The sequence below is a fragment of the Culex quinquefasciatus genome, chromosome 3, assembly GCF_015732765.1.
Source record: "Culex quinquefasciatus strain JHB chromosome 3, VPISU_Cqui_1.0_pri_paternal, whole genome shotgun sequence".
Lineage (NCBI taxonomy): Eukaryota > Metazoa > Arthropoda > Insecta > Diptera > Culicidae > Culex > Culex quinquefasciatus.
Genome location: NC_051863.1, coordinates 149,471,096 through 149,495,924, shown reverse-complemented (window position 1 = coordinate 149,495,924; position 24,829 = coordinate 149,471,096). Strand labels below are relative to the sequence as shown.

Here is a 24,829-nt window from a genome sequence, read left to right as displayed (position 1 = left end):
GGCTTTTTGGTTTGCTACAAATACCAAAAAATAAATGCTTTATGTTTTGTTGAAGGATTCAAGAATGCGCACAGACTACAAGAAAACCTTAATCCAAACCAAACAGTTTTGCTCTTGTTTTGAAGAGATCAATAAAGTTTTAATAAAACACACAATAAAATTTGTACGTCTCACGATGCTCCTCAATAAAACTCTGGACAACCTCCTAAAATGGTCCATTTTGGTTTTAATGTTGATTTAACTCGTTTTTAACTCAGCATGTTGGACTAAATGGCATTTTATTGAAATTTACTTGGGAACTCTTCAGAATCTCTTTGAAACTATTACAAAACTAAAATTGTTACTTGGGAAAAGAATGCAGTGCCCAAAGTGGTGTCTTGGGACAACTAGAATCCCAAGGATCACGGTGGCTTAAGGGTAGAGTACCCCGCTAGAGACGTGGGTGGTACGGGTTCGAATCCCGTCTGTGATCTGGTGATTTTTTTCGCTTCTTAACCACTTGATACTACCAGTTGTCGTTTTTCTTCGAATATTGTCTTCCAAGTAAAAAGAGTCATGGCCTAACTCAGGGTCAATAATAAAAAAGGCACAAAAATTTATTTTGTCGAAAACAGAGAGGAAGCTCAATGGGTTGGACACATTATACATTTGTAAAATAGACTTTTCATGTACAAACTTTAAAATGAAAAAAGAACTTATTTTAAGGGGTGTTAAAATTTTTGATTGACTTCATAACGAAAACTTTTATTTATTTTTTTATGTAAAATAAAAATAAAAGCATTTTTTTAGAAATTTTAAAGGATTCAAAAAATATTAAGATCGACAAAAGTATTCACGAACTTATAGGTACTCATCCGATTTGGAATGCCGCATCACATATCAAGATTACTTGCTTTTTATTTAACTTTGGATAACGCCTAGATTCACGCAGCAAGAATCTGTTGAACTTACCTGGAAAGAGATGGAGAAAAAATAGCATGATGAAATGTTTCATTTGTGCAATTTTTATGTTCATTTGGGACGTTTGTGTAACTATTTGATAATATTTTTTTTGAAACATAAAAAAATACTTTAAATTCTGTTTCCAGATAAGGAAAAAAATACTCTAAAAATAAATGTTTCACTTTTTACCCAAGGCATTGGTGCAATGATATCTGAAAACTGTCAAATAATTTTAGTTTGATTTGTTCAAGCAACACAGTAATAAATGTGTAAATTGTAAGGTGTAATGTTGGAAGGTTAAATATTGCTTCTTTTATGATGTAATTTTACCTCAATTCAGACTGAAAATTTTACTTTACACATTTTAAGAGGTAAAAATACACATTTTTCTGGTTTAAATAAAGTACCCCCTTTTTACTTATATCTTATGGTTATTATTAAAACAATGATTTTTAACTTTTGGTTTAAGATAATTACAATTCTGAATAACTCAAAAATAATTTAAATAATTAAATCTTTGTTTCCATTTTTAGACCAGTGCGGTTCATGGCGGCATTTGAGTGAACTTCATTCAATAGTTCATTTCGCTCAAGCTCACCATTATCATTCTCAACATTTCAATTTCATTCATCCAAAACAAAACAAACTTCAGCCGTACTCACCAATACACTTTTATCTTCTCGGAAAGCTTCCTCCTTCCACGATCGCCCTCGATCGTAACGAAAGCGAAAGCTCATTCATGGTAAGTATGTATTGGTGTTTTAAAAAACAAACACAACAAATCAACGCGAAAAAAACCCAACAACAACAACCTAAGCAGCAGATCGTGCTGAGAACGGAGGCAAGAGCTGCAACAACAACAACAAATCCAAACGAGTCAGTCAAGTCAAGCCCGACGCGCGCGCGCAGCTCAGGTAGCTCAGCCTCTCCAGTTTGCATCCGAAATTCGTGCGTATCGGTTCGTCGCTGTTTGGCTGTCTGAGTCTCTCGGGTAGATTCTTCTGAGCTGGGTTGCTGCCGTAGATCGAGCGGTCATCGATCTGCTCTGCTGTCTTCCATGGGGATACGATCGGGAACGAGAATTCCATGACGTAATTCGCGAGTTCGTTTGGTTCTTTTTAGGGGTTTGGAATTGAAAAAAATAAAAAGTACTTCAAGTCGATACCTCAACCTTAAAGTACTAAGTGAAAGGGCTCGAAACCCGCTTGCGTAAAAAAAGTGAATGAATTCAAGCGGGAAGGTAATTCGAACCAGTTCGTAACCTCAAACCAAAGTTTGCTGCAATGGATCGTTGATCAGTCGGTGTGCAGTTGCTCAGTGTACAGAGTGGAGTTAGAAAAGCGTTGTGCAAATTTACACGAAAGTCACCTGTAGAGATCAAGGAAACCTACCAGCCACCAGTGTCAGGTCAGGGCGGGCAACTTGCGTGCAGTGAGGCAAGCTGTTTTTTTTTAAGGGCACCAAACCAGGCACTTGAAGCTGGGTTTCGTAACAAACAAACGACTTTAGTACTGCACCGAAGGTAGCACTAGTTTGGCTACCAAAAATAACACAAAAATGGAAGTGGCCTGGCGGTTTCGGATCATCTTTGCGATGGCATTTGCTGTGATAATATTTGGAGACTTGCTCGGCTATGGCGGGGCCAAGAAGGATCCCAAGGATAAATCGACGCTGCTGACGGGATTTTCGGCGGGGCTTGGAGACATCAAGGCGACGCATGAGAATGGTGAGTGACGGGGAATACTTGGAATTAATAGTTAATTAGGAAGTTATAGCATTGCATTGCCCATCATTGAAAAAACGGCATTTGTGCACTTTTGTTAATATCTCAATAGAATAACTTAATATCAACTAGCTGGATCCAAATCAAAAGTATTTAGATTTACCTAAAAATGGCCTGGAATTGTTTTGCGAACTTAATTAGAACCAAATTTTTCTGCATGGTCAAAAGAATTACGTTTTTCAACGATTCTCACAAAAACAAATTTTTAATCATTGCCTGCTAACCAATTCTGCCTGACACGTTGCAAAAAAGGTGAAAATATTAAGAAGTTCAGATAACATAGCTGATGTAGCCAAATATACATTTAGGGCAAATCGTGGTCCTCGAGCTATCTTGTCGCAAGTGCATTTTGGACCCGATTGGCATTTGGCCCTCACCTTTTGACCTTCACTGATCACTAAACTCGATTTCATTCCCGAGACATTCTACGAAAACCCCGTGCAATGTTTTCGCTCTTCATAAGACATTAGTTGCGATCTGATCTTGTCACACCCTGCAAGTGCAACAACTGGCCAAAAGGAATTTAGGTAAAGGGTGTTTTGTCACACGTGCACGCCCGACTAATGGATATATTTTTGATTGAAAACATAGTACCTCGGCAACCAATTTTAACCAAATTGTGGGACATTTTACACAATGGTCAGCCAAACAAAACGTGTTTGTTAATGTTTTTAGAGTAGTGCGGAACAAAAGTACGCACGGAGCAAAGGTACATACCGGTCTTTTGATACTTAATTTTTACCTAAAAAGCTCATATTCGGGTTTTCGACTTGTTTTAGGGTAAATTTTACGCGTTTATAAAAATAAAGTGAACAAATTGAAGTTTGTATAAGTTATTGAGAAAAGTCACTTTTTGACCATTTTGATCTCATGTTTCAAATTTACAAAATAAGGTTCACTTTAGGTTCACGAAATCTTTGAAACCATTTAACTAGTGTTTAGCCTAGGCAATTACTTTTCAAACCATCAAAGAAATTTCAAAATTCCTCATCTTCTTATTTTTTATCATATGTTTTCCCAAAAAGAAATTTGCTGGGCAAAAGTTACGCACTAAAATTTTCATACATTTTGGTAGGAAAAAAAATCAAACACATTGGATAACTTTTATTTCTGATAGTATTGACTTAAAATCGCTGAAAAATAGCTTTTCTGTCTAAATCGGACCAACAAGTATAACTTATGCAAAAAAGGAAGGGGTTTCAACCTAAAAAATAAACTTTAGCTACATAAATATTACTTTATTCAAGTAACTCAATGTACCATTAAATTATCTATATTTGAGGTACAAAACGACCCACTATTGAAAACCAGGCAAGTGATTCTGGAATATTGTATGGTCACCGGTGACAGAGTGATGGTCATTAGGTGCGTATCCTTGCCCCGTTCTACATTTATGATTTGTACAATTTATTAATAAAAATTTATTTAATAAAGTTTGTTTCCCAAAATATCAATGGCACATACACACTTTTCAATTAAATTCATAATTTAATAAGGCTGGTACAAATATTTTCAAAAGCTTCTAAATTGGCCCGAAAAATCAGGGGGCAAAAAAATATTTTTACAATAAACTTCAAAATTTAAATGAAAATTCAAGGGCAACCAGCTGAAATCAAATTAAAATTCATTCTCCTGCGTTTAAAATCATTTTTAGCATGTTTGGCTTTATTAAAAAATCTCAAGATTTTTTGAAAATTTTCGATGCAAAATCTTTTTTTTCGATACAATTTTTGTTTTTGTCAGATCTTAGATTTTTTGAAAACTAATGATTGCAAAACAACTGAACTAGTGTAAAATGCATTTTAAAACGCTTTTTTCATTTAAATGTGAAGATTATGGCTTGTTATTTAAATTTTTATATTTTTTTATTTTTTTGCCCCCCCCCCCCCCCCCCCCTCCCCCTTAACCACGGCCAGGGCCGAGGGACAAAAACTTTTTTTAAATATTTGCATCGGCCTAAGGTGAGACCGTCAATCATTTCCAAAGAAAATTGATCATCACTTTCAAATGCTCTGTATTTAGTATAATTTTACGAATGTTTGCATCGATTGTACCCTTCGAAAGGCCAGGCAGAAATTTTTGATCTAAAACAAATGTGTCACAAAATTTATTAAATTTTGTGAATTTCCTGGTTGCAATCTTGGTTAGATATGATTTTCATAACTGGCTGGTACAATTTTTAATAAAAGTTTTTGTCTACTTCAAAATTTTAATGAAGTTTAAGTGCAATCAGCTGAAATCAATTTAAAATGCATTCCCCTACGTTTCAAGTCATTTTTAGCATGTTTGGGTTGATTTAACATTCCAACGCCCAAGGCTCCAAAAAAGTTGGAACGGTAACTTCAACTCGCTGGTTCTCGGGCATAACTCACCCAATCAAGACGATTCTTTTTTCCAGTGATTTGTTAGGATGTCTAGATGATCCTAGAACTTTGCAGAACTCAATTTGATCAAATCTGTAATTTTTGCGATCAAAAACATCGTTCCAACTTTTTTTTTCGCGTGTAAAAAAAAATTCGCCGAAAATTCCGCGGAGGCAGTCGTTTTAAAAAAGTTGGAACGATGTTTTCGGTCGCAGAAATTACAGATTTGATCAAATTGAGTTCTTCAAAGTTCTAGGATCATCTAGACATCCTAACAAATCACTGGGAAAAAGAATTGTCTTGATTGGGTGAGTTATGCCCGAGAACCAGCGAGTTGAAGTTACCGTTCCAACTTTTTTGGGAGGCTTGGGCGTCCGTGTAAGTTGGACATGCGTTGGGCGTTCCAGTGTTAAAAATCTTATGAATTTTTGAAAATTTTCTATGTTTATTATCGCAAATAGTTTATTTTCGCTAAAATGTGTGATTTCGTTAAAACTTACATCTTTTGAAAACAAATGATTGCAAAACAATTTAACTAGTATGAAATGGATTTTGAAACACTTTTTTCCGTTTAAATTTAATATTTATTTATTTTTATTTCAATATTTCTTTATTTTTATTTTTTTTGCCCCCTCCCCTCATCACCGGCCAGAACCGAGGGACAAAAACTTTGAAAAATGTTTGCATCGGCCATACAAGAAAGAAGGAAAAGGAAAATCGTTACCAAAAAGTATCAACTCATGCAGGGTACTATTCTAAACAATTTGTAGAAGGAATTTTGTGAAAATATTGTATAAACGAAGCATCATTTTTTTATTTGAGGGAAAGCCCGTTTAAGTGGAACGCCTACCGTTGGGTCCTTCTCAACTAGGCACAAAACCTCTTAATTCTTTTTTATTATCAACAGATTTTACAATCCAAATGACATAGAGGATATTAATTTGGGATACATTAAAAATAGGCCTTTGAGCAAGTCTAGTTCAGTAAGTAGATTTATCAACGCAATTTGTGTTTGTTTTTTTGAATTCAAACGAAACACAAGCTTAGATAACAAACATAAACCGGCTGCTAAAATGCAAATGACAGCGATCTTTTTATAGCTCGACACAAAAAAAAATATATAGAAAATTGTGTGTGGGGTGGATCTAACGATACGAGGCTATTCATCGGAAGTGACTATCCAAAGGCCGGTTAGATAATAAATCGACACGGCGTAAATCCGGCGCCCCACGCTAAAGCCCATGCCATTATGGTTGGCTAGTTTCGAACGGCCAACCAAGTTCGGGCGAAAAAAGTTGTTTACCGAATGTTTTTATTAGATTTCTGGCAATTTTGTTTACCATCGAGAAATTAACACTCAGCCAATATCAAATATTCTTGAGTTATTTTTCTATGTCCTATGAACCAATTATTCGATGTTAGGTTTTTGGCTGTGTAAATAAACCTTTAATAATAGCAAATTTAAAAACACCCAAAAACTAGAAATTGGATTATTGGTTTAAACAAAAAAAAAACATGTGTAAATTAATCTTTCATGTAACTGCTGGAGTTTTGAAGGTTATTTTTCACGACGACTTGCTTTTTTCCACAAAATTATTCAATTTAATAATTTCACGAAACGATGGTCTAATCACCTTGAGCACAAATCCGTTCAGTGACTCGTCCTCTCTTCACTGCATTCCACGGCTGCAAACTCGATTGCATGCAACCACACGTTCACGCAATTGCATACAAATTGAACAAATCTGTTGCCAAACAACGCACCGTTTGCCGCACTTAACACCCGCTTTCACAATAAAAAATTATTTATTTTAAATTTTTAAGCTAATTTTTGTAAGTTTAGATTCAGAATATGAAAAGATTTTTCCCTATTTGCCGGATTTTAAATATTGTATCATGTATAAATTAACACATTTCATCCTAAGTTTTTTTTTTTTTACTGTGTTGTTAATATTGTTTGCCTTTCCTTTCTGCTTGTTTCAGACATCGGGTCCACCGAAAGTGAATCGTCGGCCCGGCAGACCTACCACGGCGCTGGGCCCGCTGTTGGCACCTCACCCGCCGAACACCAGCTGGACGCGGCCGCCTACAAGGAGCGGCTCAAGAGTTCCCTCCGGGAGGCCTGCCTGCCGAAGCTGCTCTGCGAGATGGCCGCCAAGCCCAACTACTCGCTGAACGTGCGCGAGCGGGACCTGCTCTCGTTAATACGGTATGTTTGGGGAACCAAAGGTTTAAAAGGAAACTCATGTCAAAACACTTTTTTAAACAAAATATTTTTAGCAAATGGACAACACCCAAATGTTAAATTCAGATAAAAAATTTGATGTTGCCACTTTCTCTATCGTCGTTGTCGTGTTATCTTGTCACACCTAGCCTTTTAACGTTCCGAAAAAAACGGGAATGTTTACCATTGATGAACAAAAACTAGTTTACGCAATGTAAACAATAACATTACATTTTGTTGGTTGAACATTCTGTGCATTGTCCCGAAGTTTGGTTGCCGGAGTCCCGAATTATAATTACAAATAGTGACGGCAATCGGGCATGTACGAGTGTCAAACGCGTTCTGACCTGAAATCCCTTTGGCCAATTGTCGCACTTACATCAATTTCAGGCTGTGGCAAGATAGCACGACAAGTGACAACAATATGCGGAGTTTTTTTTATTTTATTGAATATCTAATGAATATCAAATTTTAAGGAATCTGTGAAGATCAAAAGGTTAGGCATTGCAGCTCAAAATTCACGTGCGACAAGATAGCACGACAGTTGGTGGAGAATGACCCATAAAAAATCAGTCTTAAATTTCCGCAAGCATGTTCTGTTTGTTCCCAAATTATCGTTAATCAATTTGAATGTCAAAAGCAAACTCAAACAAAATGACGAAAAATTGATTCGCCTGGAAGCTTCCACCAAACCAATTCAATCGGGAGCTGGTGTTTGTTGTCATCTTTGGTGATAAAATTGCTGACCAGTGATGAAACTGTGCTGCGAAAGTTATGCCTTCACCGTGACTGGCCAGAGTATCGCTGGTTGCGTTGAAATTACCATCAAAGAACTTTTGCGTGCGACTTTTTTTGCTATCAATTAATTTGAGTTGTAAATGTGATGAATGAAAAAGATTGATTGGGTTTGTGGAAGTATCCAGAACTCAATGTGACCCAATTCAACGTAGTTCTGATAAAATCTTTTTTCTTTCTATAAATAACTTCATATTAAGTTTGGTTCACCTTGACCGTGAGCAGCGCGGAAAGAAACAGCGCTGATAGCAACTACGAAGTCGAGAACTGGTTCTTGGGGCTGGACGATTCTGCCACGAATGGACGGGCGAGACATAAAATATGGTCAAAAGTAGTTGAGGAAATGTGAACGACTAGCCTTATTTTGATTTGTGCGACATTTACAAGTAAATCGGACGTTCAATATAGTGCAAAGCAATAACATAACAAGGTCGACATTGATATAGGCTGCCAGGTAAAAATAAGTTATAATTTATCAAGATAGTCATGTGGTTTGGTCTGATGCTAAGTATCAACTATCAATTTCGGTAGAATGCTCAAACTGAAAACTACCCATCCAAATTATTCGGACACCTTATTACACGTGTTTACCCTTTTCACACTTCATTCTGTCCCCAAAATTGCAACAGGTAAATTTTTATTGCCAAGCTTCATTAGCACGTCGTCGGTTCCTCGTTCTGTTTGTCGTTCCCATAAATGTCAGGTACCTCCCATCCATTTACCCTCGGTAGCAATACTAAATATCCGAAAACAAATCAAACCCAAACAACAAACTCTCCAGTTTGGCCATAATGATCAATTTGTGCACAAATAGCGTATCGTAACGAACCAAACAAAAAAAAAGAGTCTCTAAATGAGCTCTTCGTGGCAGCACCATCAACCACCACCCAAATCGTTTGAACGCAGACACACAGTTTGCACACAGTTGCGGTGGTAGCATCATACAATATAAACAACCCCCCGCCACCACCACCACCACCACCCACTTGAGGTAATCGCACCAGAGGCGTTCACATGTGACACTAATGTGCTAATTAATGAAAACCGAAAACCTGCTGAGATGTGACTGCGTGATGAACGTTTTTTGGAGGTTAGATTGTGGCCTTGAAAATTGAAGTTCGGCGTTATTACCTTGAAATTTGTTATACTGGTTGCGCATCGATTGCAACTGTTTTAAAGGCTGAATAATTGTACAAGAGATGTTCGACATCGAGCTTGCGGTACAAAAATTCAAAATATGGGAAGAGTCCTAAATTGTACAGGTCAGTTATCGAATGAAATTAAAATAACATGAATCTTTTTTACCATAATACGTAAATTTTCTTATATTTTTGAAATGCAATTTTTAGTTTAGTAGGTAGTAGTAGAGAGCGCTCTACGATTTCTAAAACTTTTTCGCAAATTTTAAATTGCATGAAGATGTATGTATAGTCTCGTTCTACGCATGTTTGTCCCATGTCATTTTGGGTCGAATCTCACTTTTAGTCATTGTTAAGTTCAATTTGACGCGAAGAAAAATCGATTTGAGAAATCTTCGACAACCCTCATCGGTGGCAATATGTGAAATAGGCTAATTATCAAATCACGTTTTTAAATCTCTTGAATTTTGAAGTACCGTAAAACCGGGTGACTTTGAAAGCCGGAGTGACGTTGATACAGTTGAGATTTTTTTTTTTTTTTTTGTAAAATGAAGAGTAAAAATTAGATACAAATGCTGTGAAATCATACTGACTATGGAAGAGAAGTGTCCAAAGTATCTCAAGAAGAAGTTTTCATAAAATTTTGAAAAGTTTAAATAGTTAGCTTATCATAATTAGGAAAATGTTGATAAATAGTATTTTTTTTGTATTCCCAAAGTGTCATGATTTTCTCAATGAACATGATTTTGAATCGGAAAACGGAATGCATTTTCGGATTCTTTGGACAATATAATAATATTAAGTGTTTTTGAAATATAATTCAAAAAATATTCATAATAAAAGGCTTTTTCTGTTGAAAAAAATTCATATAAAATATCAAAACTTTTGATTCGTGCTTCAAATTCTGTTTAAAATGCAATATGAATTGATAATTTTATAAACAAAACTAGTTTTCACGAATTTCAGGAAAATTTATGATTTTACCTAAAATGAATATGTGGTTTGTTAAAAAGCTTATAAACTTAATAGTAATATAAACATTGATTTTTGGAACATTTGACTCAAAAATAAAATGTGAATACCTTAAATCTGAGTTTAACAAGAAAAATGATTATAAAAGTCACCCCAGAATTCAAATTATGAATTTTTAACGCAACTATTTTTAAAGCACTTTTGAAAAAAGTTGTTTTCTAAGATAGAAAAAAGTTGTTTTCTTGTGTGGCCTATCCCAGTGCATGTTTTAATAATAACAATCTTGAGAAAAACCTTGACAGTTGGAAAATACTCCAAAAATATTTTGAAATCCTCTTAATGTCACCCCGGTTAACGGTACTCATATTTTAATTAAAACATTCAATATAACGCCCTTTTGAAATGTTTGAAAAAAAATAAAATAATGTTTAAGAAAAGATTGGAACATTTCTCAATTGCTTGTTATTTAAAAAAGAACAATTGGACCATTAGTTGCTGAGATATCGACATTAGAAAATGGTGGGTAGTTTGGGTGTGACTTAGAAAACATCAATATTACACACTAAAAAAATCTTATTATTACATGTAACGGAATTTCAAATTTAACAGAAAAATACAAGATGTAAATGATAATCTGATCTAAAATTATGTTTGTTTTGTTGTAATGTCACTATTCCGCTTTCAAACAATCCAGCATCAGGCATCACAGAAAAATAAGTTTAATTCGATTTGATTTTACATCTTATTTGATGCACATAACTGGAGCGTGTTTTGAGATGTAATTTTCAATCGAAGCAAACCCAATTTTAAGTTGGTTTGATTACATTCCCTTGACAGTGCAATTGTGACAGCCATCTTGGAAGCTTGTCAATTTTGGAACTGTGAATGTTGTTCGCAGTTCTTCGTCGAAAATAACCGAAAAAACCTGCAAAAAACGTCCTAGAATCCCATTTTCTCGACCAAATAAGTTAAGGTGAGTTTAAAAAACCTTAAGCTGCAACTAGAATTAGTGCAATTGAAAGACTTTGTTTTCCCTTTTCTGCTAGCTGTACGTGATGGATCTTTCGGGAGCGAAAGAGAAGCAAACGCTGATTGCCGGTGCTAAAAGACCAGTCTGGGGAATCTCCTTTCTCTCAGGACCAAGCCACTTTGCCAACATGTCCCACCGATCGAAGCGGAATAGCTAGTTTGGGCCTGGTCGGAGAGGAGCAGCTTGAGCAGTCGGCCACACCGAACCAGACACACCAAAGAAACAACTTTTTCAACGATTCTTTTTGGGCTCCGATTAGGCTGCAGTTGCTGCGGGATTCTGGCCGACTATGCTGTCGGTTACTGGAAGTCAGGTGATGTCAGAAAATGGTTCGTTCCCGGCCGCGGATCCGGATTGAAGTGAATAACCATCGTGAAATATGTGCTGACAGCTCGTGCTCCTGTGGAATTTTACGGAACATTCCAGGTCTAGTGTGATCCGCAATGAGTAAAAAGTGAGTCTGATTTTTAAAAGTGTTTTGCGGAGTGTTGTAATTAGATGTTTTTTTCAGTGAAAATAAATGCTTTCAAACATGTATTAAAGACGATTTTATTTCTAACCTATAAATCACGTTCACACAGCAATCCATTAAAATTACATCAATTAGAAAATTACATCATCGTTTTTTCAATTAATGTAAAATTCAGTGTCAAGGTGAATCCTAGAATGGATCATGTAATTCTCAAATACGATGTAATTTTGTGTTAGTTTTGACGCTCCAGTTATGTGCATCAAAATGACAGAAAATTACACGATTATTTTTAAGTGTGTATATGGACAAACCAGTGATGCAAAATGGCAACTTTGACATACCAAAGGCACAAAAAAAGATTCAGCCAGATTAAAAAATACAAAAATTAAAATCAAAATAAGATCGATTTCGTAGAGAATTGCTCTATATTAAAATTCTAGCACAGCAAAAAAAAGCTTTGTAAAATCGCATGCAAAAACATGCACATCACCTTTGTGAGCAAGATAGCCGAGTTCCGGTTTGATTTTATTTTTGGGGTGAACAGACCTTATTTTTCTTCAATATATGCTTTTTGTGTACACGTTTTTTCATACAACATTACATGCTTTTTCTCACAAAGGCGATGGCATTCTTTTGCATGCGGTTTTACCATCGGTTTTTTTTTTTCTTAAAGTTCCACACAAAAAACTCTCGCAAATTCATTTATTCACTCAAGCAATTCCAAGGTCAGGTCCAACATTATAAATCGATAAACCAGTTTTATAGTTCAATAGCTTATTGCCAAATTCACCAGTTTACTTCAACATGGAAACGACAGTACATTAGAAAAAGTGCTGAATAAACTTAATGTCATTGAGATAATTTAAATCACTTTTTTATTCTCCCACAAACGAGCACAATTGCAATATTAGCATTCAATAACTTTAACTGTATGCATAAAAAACGAAAGTGAATGGGGCAAAAAAATAAAACTAAAATTACTCAACCGTTGCAAATCAAGCACAACTTATTACCTCATAGTCTTCCGACCATTTCCCTCAACCCACTCTTTGACTGTGTACTGCACATGATATGGACAAATATTTAAAAAGAGTATTTGTATGATTTTTAAAATTATATTTCAAAAATATGCTCTGAACGAAAAAAAATCTCTTTCATTTACGTCCTTTTCAAATCTTTCTCCACACTCGTGCACTAGTAAGGTGTGCTCCTTTTTGGTCTCCAGACCGGACCGCATTGTTAGCAACATGGCACAACCACCAACACGTAAAAACATACGTGTAAAGAAAACAAGAAACATGCCAAACCCGTCCACGTGACGGTCACCGTATAGCTGTTGACGAGTTGAACTCTTTATTTTGGCTACAAGCCGTTTTTTACTGTTCCGTTGACGGGCGTGGGCTTCTACCATTTTGTTGTTTGTAGTTGTGTAGTGTAACAATGGGTTGGGGTAATGTGCTAAATGTGGATCGTTTATGTTTCAATTTAGGACTACAATAGATGTTTGATTTACGAAATCTATCTTATTTTTGTCTTTCAAGTTTGTACAACATAAACCAAAACAATGTTGCACAATTGACACACTACCCCTTGATTGCAGCATACTCTCATCTGCATTGAAGGTTAAACTTGAAGCAACCAACCGGGTCTCTGTTTTTTTGGTGGTCGTTTCGCCGAATAATGAGAAGTAAAGTCGGGTGTTTATTTTGACCCACTTTGCCACGGGGACTGCAAGCGATGCCACCAATTTGCATTCGGCGTGTTTTTTTTTGCGGTCACTTTTGGGTGACCTTTAAAGCGAAACATGCAGCAGAGGCAGAGTGATGTCGTTTTGTTATTATTGCTTGTGCTGTTTTTGGTTGAAGCGTTGTGACGTGTGGTTGGGCGGATTTCACGTGAACTCATTTGTTTTGTACATGTTTTTTCATGCTATTGAAAATTAAAAAAAAGAAATGTTCAGTAAAGTCAATGCAATTATAAAATAATAAATTTTTAAAACTGTTTTAAAACAAATCAAATTTGCCCAACTTCAAGCAAGATTCCAACAATTAAGTAATTATCACACTTTGAAACAACAAACGTTCAAAGGTTTGGTTTCTCAGATTGAAACCGTAACGCTTCAGAGCTCTTTAATCAGATTTCAAACTGTTTGTCAACTCCAATGCACCGGAAACGCCCCAGTCGATGGTTTCAAAAGTTTGATAAAGCAGTGTTGCCATCCAACCATGTCACTGACCGATTCTGCGACACCAATCTACGCCCATGGAGCAGCTTCCCACTGCTGTCCGAAGTCATTGTTTTATCTTGACACCATTGTTCTATCTTGTCACATATTGGTTTAAGATATTTTGTGAAATCGTTAACAAGCATTTTAATGGACAAGGTGCAAAAAGTTCCCCATCATTCCAATGAAGTTTTTTGGGAATTGTTTGAATTTATAAAAACTACAACAATAATAAGGATTTCTCAATAAATATGAGAATTTTTATTTTTTAGTTGGGATTAAATTTTGTGTGTAACTTTTCTCTGACATTTTGCATCATTAGTTTGTCAGCGAAAGTCTCCATTCAATTTTGGCAGCTATCCATACAAAAAGGCTATTAAAATATTCAAAAATCTTTATCTTAAAAAAAGATTTTCTGATGACGCTTGCAAAGTTGTAAATATTGCTCAGGATTTCTCACAATAAAAAACTACACTTTCCATGAAGTTTGATCACTTTTATAAAATTAGTCACTTAACAAAACAAACATTTTTTAAGAAAGTTTAAATAGTGTCTTATCCATGTTTACAAATAAGCATCAAAGCAATTAAAATATCAAATAATTTTGCATTTAACGTGATTTCTGAAGCTACCAGGAGTAAAATTATCCATTTAATCCAAATTTCATAACTTTTGATTGTTTTTGTAAGGCAGGATAAGGGTGGCCCATTTTGCCCCCGAGTGGATTTTTATTTAACACTTCCACCACCAAGCCTCTAAATGATTTGAAGGTTCCGTTGGTGTTTGATTACCTTCGTAATAGCTCCTGGAAACATTCTAAATATTGAACAAACTTCTTCATACAATCTAACTTTTCAGAAAGCTTATTTAAGAACCTCGAAACAAACAACATTTGCGTGGTTTTGTCAATAATTTTACATTTTTGCTCATAATGAATTCAAACGTAGTTTTCGATGTGGTGACGTTATTTGACGTTGCCTTATAATTGGTCCAAATCCATTCTAAAGCCCAAATCCAAGGGTGACCCATTCTGCCCCTGGTCCATTCTGCCTGAATAAAATGTGGAAAATTCAGACTGTTTTTTTTTACTTTAGGCTTGTACATATTTTATATTTAAAGAGGTAGGTAGGTAGTTTTTAGGGAGTGTAATTTGAAATCGAGAAATATAAAGGGGAGAGGGGGTAATATGCACCCCTGGGGCAAAATGCACCCCCAGCTTTTCTCGTTGTTAGGCAGAAATTTCGTGAAAAAAACCATAGGAATTGGAAGCTTAAAATTGCAAAGCAATGCTGGAAAAATTTGAGCATTGTATTTCGAAAACAGCTTAAGTTATTTGCAAAATTTAAAAATATTGTGTTTTCATCTAATTTTCATTAGACTATCAACATGACTTTTGGGCAAGGTAAAAAGCATTTGTTGATATTGTAAGTGTTGATTTGTATAATTTCAGCCATGATCTTGATTATTCCATGGTTAGATGAGTCTAAAAACATAAATAAAATATTAAATTTTCAGCTATAAGCGTGGTCGGGGCAAAAAGCACAGCTTTGATACTCCTTTGTAAAAACAGCGGTGTCGTCTAGTGGTGACTAGTAAAAACTGCTTTTAGCCGGTGCATTTTGCCCCGTTGTTGGGGGGCAAATTGCCTCGTATAGAGAATTTGCAGCAAAACTAAAAGACACATGTCGCCTAGAGAGCCTATATGGAGAGGCGAAATGTCACTCTCAGGGTTCCAATCGAACTGTCAAATCGGGGTTCCAATCGAGCAACAAGATCATGCAAGAACAAGGTTGGAATCAATTTAAAATAATTTTGGCAAAAAACGAGACTTACAATCACAAGTATTGCACAACTGTTGTTGATAATAATCTGGTAGTTTTTATTATGTTTGTGCTTGTTCGGTACAAGAAAAGTGCCAACACCAAAGAAAAACTACAAGTTTTTCAACCTTAAATTTGAATGACTTTGGGTGTTTGAAATTTCTCCCATAACATTTCATTTCCCCAAGCGGAAAATATTTTGTAGAATCAGCCTGTACGAGGTTTGATTCAACAAAATTTTTGTTGAATATAATCAACGCCGATTTTGCGTTGAAACAAACCTTGATTTTCTCAATTCCACAAAAATCTTTTGTTGTTTTGAAAAAGTTGCTTTAACGTTTAGCGTTGATTCAACAAAAATCTTGATTTTCAAATCAACAAAACGTTTTGTTGATTCAATTATGCCTTATTTTTCTGCGTGCCTTTGTAGGTCCCTAATGTCGCCGCCTATAAACAAATAGCGTAAATCTTTTAATTTTTGAAAAATGTGTTTTTCCTGCATAATCAACATTTTTATAAAACTTATGCCGGATTCGGATGAGAAAAATTATTTCCAACAATTTGGTGTAATATTTGTATGATTTTTCTTTGAAAAAAAAACTGTTATTTAACTGTTTATTTCATAAATATATCATTTTTTTTCGTGTTCTAAAACACGTTTTTTAAAGAAAAAGTTCACAATTTTTTTTTGCGCGCCCAAAAAATGATGTTCATTATTTTAAAGCAAAAAAAAACATTCTCGTCTTTTGCAACCAGTTTTATCAAGATTGATGCAGGGAATCATGAGAAATAAGCGATTTTGTTTTGTTACTGCCTCATAAACCTCGACAACTTAGCCCGAAACATTTAATGGATAATTTTTCAAACAATAGATTTTTGAATTTGAAATTGTTTAGTAAACGATGAAAAAAAAAACAATGATTTGAACCTGAATTATGTGCTAAAGTTCACTAATTCCAAAAATTTACACGGTACAAAATATCACAACGAGTGACCGTGTGGCAAACCAGCACGACGTTGACAAACTATGGCAGCAAAGAACCGCACGCCGTGTCGGGGACGGACGCCGGTTGACACGATAGTCCGCGTACAAATTGTGCAAGTCATTCGAAAATCGCCGATTCGGTGGGCCTGGTATTTTTTTTCTCCTTTTGATTGATCCGATCTCACTGAAACGGTGACCTAATGGCTAGTTTCAACGCGAGCAGTGTTTTGATGTATAATGTTGTCACACTGCCGAAAAGTCTTGCAGGTCAGTGCATTGGAAAGGTAGTTGATCTTGGTCGTGTTTTTTTGTGGAATAGATTATGTCGTGAATGATTCAAATCATTTTATCACACAGAAAAAGTACTGCGTCATTTGATGATGTTAAAATATTGTTGTATATTAGGGTGGGTACGTTTTTCAAAAAGTTCTCGGATCAAGTTTTAGTATGGTTCCCCTTGTAGGGCATGCCCATAGGAACTTTCATGCCAAATATCAGCTCATTTGGTTGTAAACTGGCTGCGCGCATCAGGGTTAAAGTTTACATGGGAATTACTATGGGAAAATTGGACTTTTTGTTCAAGCGCTCCTACAGGTCTGGGAAAATAACACGCCAACTTCTGGTATGGTCAGGCCTATGGGGAATGGTCTGGAGAACAATTTCCCGAAGAGAGCATATGGATTCGTTGTCCCTAGACCTGGCGCATCGGCAAACAATCCGATGTCTCCGGAATCAACGGTTTTCCCTGAAAAAGCATCACATTTTCCTTAGCATGCTATGAAAGCTTAATGAACACCGCGACGCCATACGTCAGGCAGCTACCACGTGGATGAAAAATTTGCAAAAAAATACAAATTTGCTATGCAAAGATTTAGAATTCGACTGAATAATATCAGGATTGCTCGCAATGATCATTTTCTAGTTAAAAGAAAGTTTGCAATTGAATATTCCAGCCGTTTCTCACCCACGTGGTAGCTACCTGACTATGGCGTCGCGGTGTGCATCAAGCTTTCATAGCATGCTAAGGAAAATTTGATGCTTTTTGAGGGAAAACCGTTTATTCCGGAGACATCGGATTGTTTGCAGATGCGCCAGGTCTAGGGACAACGAATCCATATGCTCTCTTCGGGAAAAGTGTTCTCCAGACCATTCCCCATAAGCCTGACCATACCAGAAGTTGGCGCGTGATTTTCCCAGACCTGTAGGAGCGTTTGAACAAAAAGTTCCAATTTCCCATAGTAATTCCCATGTAAACTTTAACCCTGATGCGCGCAGCCAGTTTACAACCAAATGAGCTGATATTTGGCATGAAAGTTCCTATGGGCATGCCCTACAAGGGGAACCATACTAAAACTTGATCCGAGAACTTTTTGAAAAACGTACCCACCCTATTGTATATATTTATAAATAAATTTCATGCATCAAGACTTTTAAATTTTTGAACAACGTGCTTAAGAAGCTTTATTTAATAATTTTGTCCTATAAACATATGAAGCACAAAAGCTTATAGGACCTTTAAAAAAACTCTAGATTTAAACTAGAATTAATAAAAGTGGTACAAGAATCTCAGCAGAAAGATTTTTTTTCAACACAATCAATGCCCTCCTCCCAATCGTTGAAGTCTCCCTCAAAATGCTGTACAAAGTGGGCTTGGACAAAAGAACAGAAAAAAAAAGACAAAAAGTTTCCATGTGCAAACAAAGTATAAACATCGACGTTACGTAAGTTCGCTAGTAGCCAATCTGACTGTTTTGTCTGCTTCAGAGGCTGCTGCTCCCAGCTCCCTCTCTTCTTGGGTGTTGGTTGCTTCCACGGTGCCGGTTGCTGGGGAGGTCTTTGTGCTGCTGCGACTGTTACTCAACAGTTCGTTAGCGACTGTCTGCGTCTAACTTCTCGCGGTTGACGCCGTTAGCTCTGATCGACTGAGAATAAGCCGATTTCGCGGGTGGTCAGAGATGCGGGAGATTTTTTTCAGGTTAGGTTTGAAATTTAATCAGACTATTTTTGTAGAAACAAATTTTTAAATTTTCATCATTATTTTTTATTTCAAATGCAACTTTGAAATGTTTTACAGCACTGTCACTAAAACCATCAACAAGCTAATCATTGTGCTTTGTTGTTTTAGTGAGATTCCGTTTTACGTAAGGAGAAAAAAAAAGTCAAATGAGCAGATTTGAGGGAAGAGATTCTCAATTGCGTAAGGGACAGCGCTTATCTTGCAACGTATTAACGATGAGCTTAATTAAAGTGCTTTAAAACGTATTCCGCAAATGGTCAATCAACTGATGCAACCTTGAAATCGTGGTTTGTTCTTCAATTTTGATCACAATCTTTGCTTGACTGTGGAAACGCAAATCACGAGTTTATTCAACCGATTAGCGCCGGTTGCATCATCTTGAGGAACGAAATTATTGGACCTTGGCCAGATAGGCATCGATGTGAACTGAATGCAGCTTTTTTATTATCACTTTGTTGAACACATGCATTGATAATGTGTTATCTTAAAAACGTAGTTTTGGCTTATATTTGGCAAGGCTATGGAGCCAGCTCGAACTTGGTAAACTGTGATTTTGTTTTATTTAGAATCAGTACCAGAGTAGAAGAATAGAGCCCGTGGCAACCCCTCTTTTTAAAAAAATCTCATTTTTATAATGCATTTTCCAAAGAAAATACTTAACAAAAAGTCAACTAAGAATTCAACCAAATTTACGTACAGTATAAACATAAGGGGTTTGCATGTGTCTTTCAAAATGTAACGAAATAGTTTTTGAAAAAATATAATTTTGGCAATTTTTGACTAGTTTTTCCAACCTTTAGGCTCGTTTACTCAACCGTGTGCTTTAAAATAGTATTTTCTGCAACAAGTCGTACCAAATGAGTAGGGTTAGTGAAATTTCACGATTTCGCGGACAGCGTGAAATCCGTGAAATTTGGCTTTTTCCTCGAAATCCCGTGAATTTTTTGTTCGTGAGAAACTGTACCGATTTTTCTCAAAATGATTTACCAAACTCATATAAGAATAAAAATAATTTTATGAAATACTATAGAATTAAGCGAGTGAATACCTTTGTTTAATTACTAACCTAGAGTTAGTGATTTTTGACGATTTCGTGGACGGCGTTAAATTCGTGAAATTTATCAATTTTCTCAAATCATTTTTTTTTTCTTCAAAATAACAACATAATAAATATTTTATCAATACAGACTAGTTAAGTTAATTTTATCAGTTTACAATTGAAAAACTTGATATGAACCATTTGAAGAATTGTTCCAATTTTGAATTATTTTTTTGAAAACTACGTAGTTAAGTAATTTGTTATTTGTAATTTATTGAAAACGATAGCTTGGTAGTATAACACTTTGTATCAGATTAAGGAAGGCCGTTGTGATGGTTACTTTAGGTTAGTTTAGCCATATTTTCATTCGCCATAATACAAATTTTACTGCTATTTTATTAGAAAGGTATAGTTTCATAATAAATTAAAAGAATCTAGCTTTGTTATATTCATATTAAAATGAAGAGTATTTTTTTATCTTTGACATCAACTTTAATAAACATTTCAGATTTTGCTGAGTCTTGATTTATTTTGACGATATTTGATTATTTGGGTGGATAATTCCCGTGAAAATTAAAAAAATTCTACTTTTTGTTTTTGTTTTCATTTTGATTTTTTTTTCAATTCAATTTGGTTTTATTTGTGAATAATCAAGATACAATCAGTTCTTTTGCAATTCATAACAGAGTTTTGGAGTTCCTTTCAGCTGTGTGTTGCATCATAATCCATTTTGGAACAATTATTTCAATAACTAAAGCACTAATAAGAGCACGTAAAATTCAAAAAAATCTATTTGAAGGCCGTTGCAAATATTTTTCAAAGTTTATGTCAAAGCCGAGGGACATAAACTTCAAAAAATATTTGCAACGGCCTAAATGTCGCAAAAAATTCAAGTGCTGGAAAAAATGGATTTGTAAGTCATGTGTTCATTTAGTGTAGGGTATTTTAACCATTAGTGGACCCCCTAGTTAAGCATTTTTCAATATTTTAAAAACTATTTAATAACCCTTTGTACAAAACAATGAAATCTTAAGTCTTTTAAACAATTCTGACTCTTTGTTTCATCAAGTATTTGAAACAAAAAGGTTTTTTGCCAGTTATGGACCCCCTTTTTTATAGTCCACTGTAGAAAAACTGTTATTTTTAAATCAAATATAACCGATATTTGATGTTTTGATGTATGGTGTGGATCTAATGATAGTTATAAAGATTAAACAAGGGCATTTTCTAACTTTTCATTGTAATCAAATAAAACACCATAAAAACTTTTCGAAAAAGATCAAAGAAAACGTGTCAAAACCCATGTAAACATAAAAATGAAAAGTTGAACTTTTCAGCACTTGTTGGGAAAGTTATATTTTCCAACATTTTTTTGATTTAAACGATTCATTGGCTCAATGCATGGACACTTGTCCTATAATTCTGTTCAAAGGGTGTTTTTCGGAATATCAAAAAACATTGTATGGAACTCGATGCAAAACTTGATTTTGTCATCACTCATAGTATTGATCCAATTCGGTGAACCTCATTGGATAAATATATGACTCGTGTTGAAAAAATCATTTTTTTTGCAGCTGTACTTACCAAATAAATGATTTGTAGACAAAAACATGCTTGAAATTGTGATTTTATTGTTTTTTTTTTTTTCATAAAAACGTTACTTAATCCACCCTTAGCTGGTTGGCGCCTTCCTCACATTTAAAGGGTGCTATCCCAAATGCAAAAAGTGCGTAAATAACACTTAAGTGCTTATAACTTTTGATAGATTTGTCAGATTATCAATGTCTTGGACGCGTTGGAAAGGTCTTTTAAATACCTTTCTGAAAATGTATAGCATGACGGGTTTTCTTACAAAAACCACCCTTTTTACAATTTTCCGGACTTTTGTCAAAATCGTTTTTTTAGCATAACTTTTGAAGTACTTTGCTAAACTGCATAATTTTTAATAGCGACTTATGGGACCCCAAGATGGATCGAATGACGCCAAAACGGACAAAATCGGTTCAGCCAATGTCGAGATAATCGAGTGACAATTTTTTGATCAACATCCCACCACACACACAGACATTTCTGAGTCGATAGGTATACATGACGGTGGGTCTAGGAGGTCTAATTGAGAAGTTCATTTTTCGAGTGATTTTATAGCCTTTCCTCAGTAACGTGAGGAAGGCAAAACCTTCAGAGGGTTCACTACAGGAAAGGGTTCCAATAATGGATAACGTACCCTATTTAGTCAATTGCTCAGTATTGAGACTGATTGTTTATCTACCCATTTTTTTTATTCAGTCAATTCACCGTTTAAATCAAAACGATGTTGAAAAGTACCACTTTTCAAATCACTCTAAAAAGTAATCACAAAACACGTAATTTAAAAACGAAAACCAAATTTCTAAGTGAAATTGTTACCTTTCTGGGTTATTGCAGATTAAATAAGTACATTTAATTTCCCATAAAATGACTCTCGATTCTTGACAGTTGAGTAACGGGAAATAGCAGCGATTTCGAAAATGTTTCTTTAACTTTTTTCAATGAAAAATATTTTTTTCAGAATTTTGAGAAGCGCAATTTTTTCTGAACCTGTTATCACAAATTATCATATCTCAGTTGGTTGCAATTTTAAAAATTTTATTTGATGTTATGAAATATTTAAAATTTTGAGCAGTTGAAAATATATATTTCAATGCCTTTTGAGGCAGACTTAAAAATATTTAAATATGAGCTCACACCATTAATTATAAATTTGTCTAATTTATTAGTATGTGTTTCCTTAACACCAACGATGCCAGCATATTGTATGGGAAATCTATATTTTCTGTATTAATCTGTAGAAAGTAATTTGTAATTTATCTGTATCATATTAAGTTCAGAGCCATAAAAGAAATTTTTAATTTTTTTCTCATCAGATTTAAGCTTTTCAACCATATTAAAGCATGATTCAATTGCTAAATTAATGAAAATTTTAAATATGATCATTTTTTTCTAAATCTGTGAATACAGACATTTGTGATTTTTGGGATCGAAAAATCTGAAAAAAACACTTCTGGCATGGCTGCTAAACAAACTCAAATTCGTTCTGTATCTTGCCACGATCTATTAAGTGCTATACAATGTTCTTCAAAGCTATTCCTCAGAAAAACCCTCATGATAATCATCATAATAAAAAAACTGATTGAGTTTTTTGATTTGCTCCCTGAAAAGTTATAAAAAATAATAATATGAATCATATCAATATCAATCAAAGACAATAAAGTTAAAATTTCCAGAAGAGTTTTTGAGTGTTTTACTTGAAAATGCCATAACATTATGCCAATATCATATTTTTTTATTAGTTTTAAAAACAGCTTGTATTAACAATGAATGGATTTTTTTTTTAATAAGATTCTTGAAAATTGTAATTTGTTGTTTTATTGGTTAGATAAAGCTTTCAAAAATTGAGTGTACTCAAAAATCACCTCGCTTAACACTGGAACGCCCAACACATGTCCAACTTACACGGACGCCCAAGCCTCCCAAAAAAGTTGGAACGGTAACTTCAACTTGCTGGTTCTCGGGCCTAACTCAATCAATTAAGATGATTCTTGTTCCCAGTGATTTGTAAGAATGTCTAGATGATCCTAAAATTTTGCAGAACTTGATTTGAACAAATCTGTAATTTCTGCGACCGAAAACATCGTTCCAACTTTTTTTAAACGACTGCCTCCGCGGAATTTTCGGCGAATTTTTTTTACACGCGAAAAAAAAAGTTGGAACGATGTTTTTGATTGCAAAAATTATAGATTTGATGAAATTAAATTCTGCAAAGTTCTAGAATCAGCTAGACATCCAAACAAATCACTGGAAAGAAGAATCATCTTGATTGGTTGAGTTAGGCCCAAGAACCAGCGAGTTGAAGTTACCGTTCCAACTTTTTTGGGGCCTTGGGCGTTGGAATGTTAAGGAGTGTACTCATAAAAATTCATTAGAGCTAATACGCCTGAATGCCGACAACCAACCAAACATTGTTCATCCACACACAGTTGCGTTCAAATGTTGCTAGCCAAAATAACAAGCTATTTTCTACCTCTCTCTCTCTCACTCTCTTCACCAGCTCCACCACGTTATCACTGACGATGGCCGTGAGCCCGACCAAGTGGCACTTTGCCGCCCACATGGGCCAGCTGCTGCGGGACGCCGGCGACAGCCTGGTCACGCCGATGGGCTGCTCGCACCTGTGGCCAAGCTGTCCGTACAGCTCCAAGAAGCTACTCAAGCTCACCAACGTGGTTCAGCTCAAGTGAGGAAGGGCGACTCCGGAAGCAACAGCAAACTGATGACCGAATGACGTCCGCAGAGTCCAGTTTTGGGGAAACTCCCACGCAGTCGACGATACGATACAAGAAGCCATACTCAGAAAAGGAAATACTATGCATCGCGAGTGAGATATTTGCAGTGAGATGTTTCGAGTAGAACGTGCCGAAAGAGATGAAAGGATTGTGCGATGTTTGAAAGTGTTCAAGATCTACAGTATGAATGTGTTTCGTGAGTGATAGCGTGTAAATTTATGTTTTGTTTGAAATAGGACATTTGAAATTGTGATTTAAGATAGTTTGTATATAAGATGGACATAGTACATAGTATGCTAGAAAACAAAAAAAATCAAATAAACAAATAAATCAATGACAAAAATATTCATTCTGAACATGCGTTCCCGAATTTCGTTCAAAAAGCTGTTTCATAACGAAGCTCATTTTACTTTAATTTCACAAGTTAGTCGTCTGTTGCATCACTCGTGAGTACAATTGTGCTTAGATAATCGCGAAATCTCATTCTCCACAGTCCTCATTTAATAAGCTCTGGTTGACTGCAAAAAGATAATCTCTCCGATTTACCCTCTTCCTGATCCGCACCGTAGCCGGGAATAATAGTGAGAGAGCTCAATTTGCAAAATAATCACTCTAAGTGGTCGGATTTCCGGTGAAGGAGAAAATTATAGTGTGGCGAGGAAAAACTCCAGCCAGCTCATCCTTTGATAAGAGCTGGGGGGA

At 35.4% G+C, this 24,829-nt stretch overlaps 2 protein-coding genes across 2 annotated transcripts in view; one reads left to right on the top strand and one right to left on the bottom strand.

Moving 5' to 3' along the window:
• LOC6037148 (pikachurin) overlaps nt 1-24,829 on the bottom strand; it is a gene marked incomplete at its 5' end in the record, with an annotated part of 226,670 nt that overhangs the window by 195,793 nt on the left and 6,048 nt on the right. The gene's annotated exons all lie outside the window — the stretch shown is intronic.
• LOC6037049 lies at nt 1,863-24,470 on the top strand. Its single transcript, XM_001846958.2, has 3 exons — nt 1,863-2,668; nt 7,072-7,297; nt 23,893-24,470. Exons 1-3 carry the CDS (start codon nt 2,500-2,502, stop codon nt 24,080-24,082), a joined length of 585 nt encoding a protein of 194 aa, XP_001847010.1. The 5' UTR covers nt 1,863-2,499; the 3' UTR covers nt 24,083-24,470.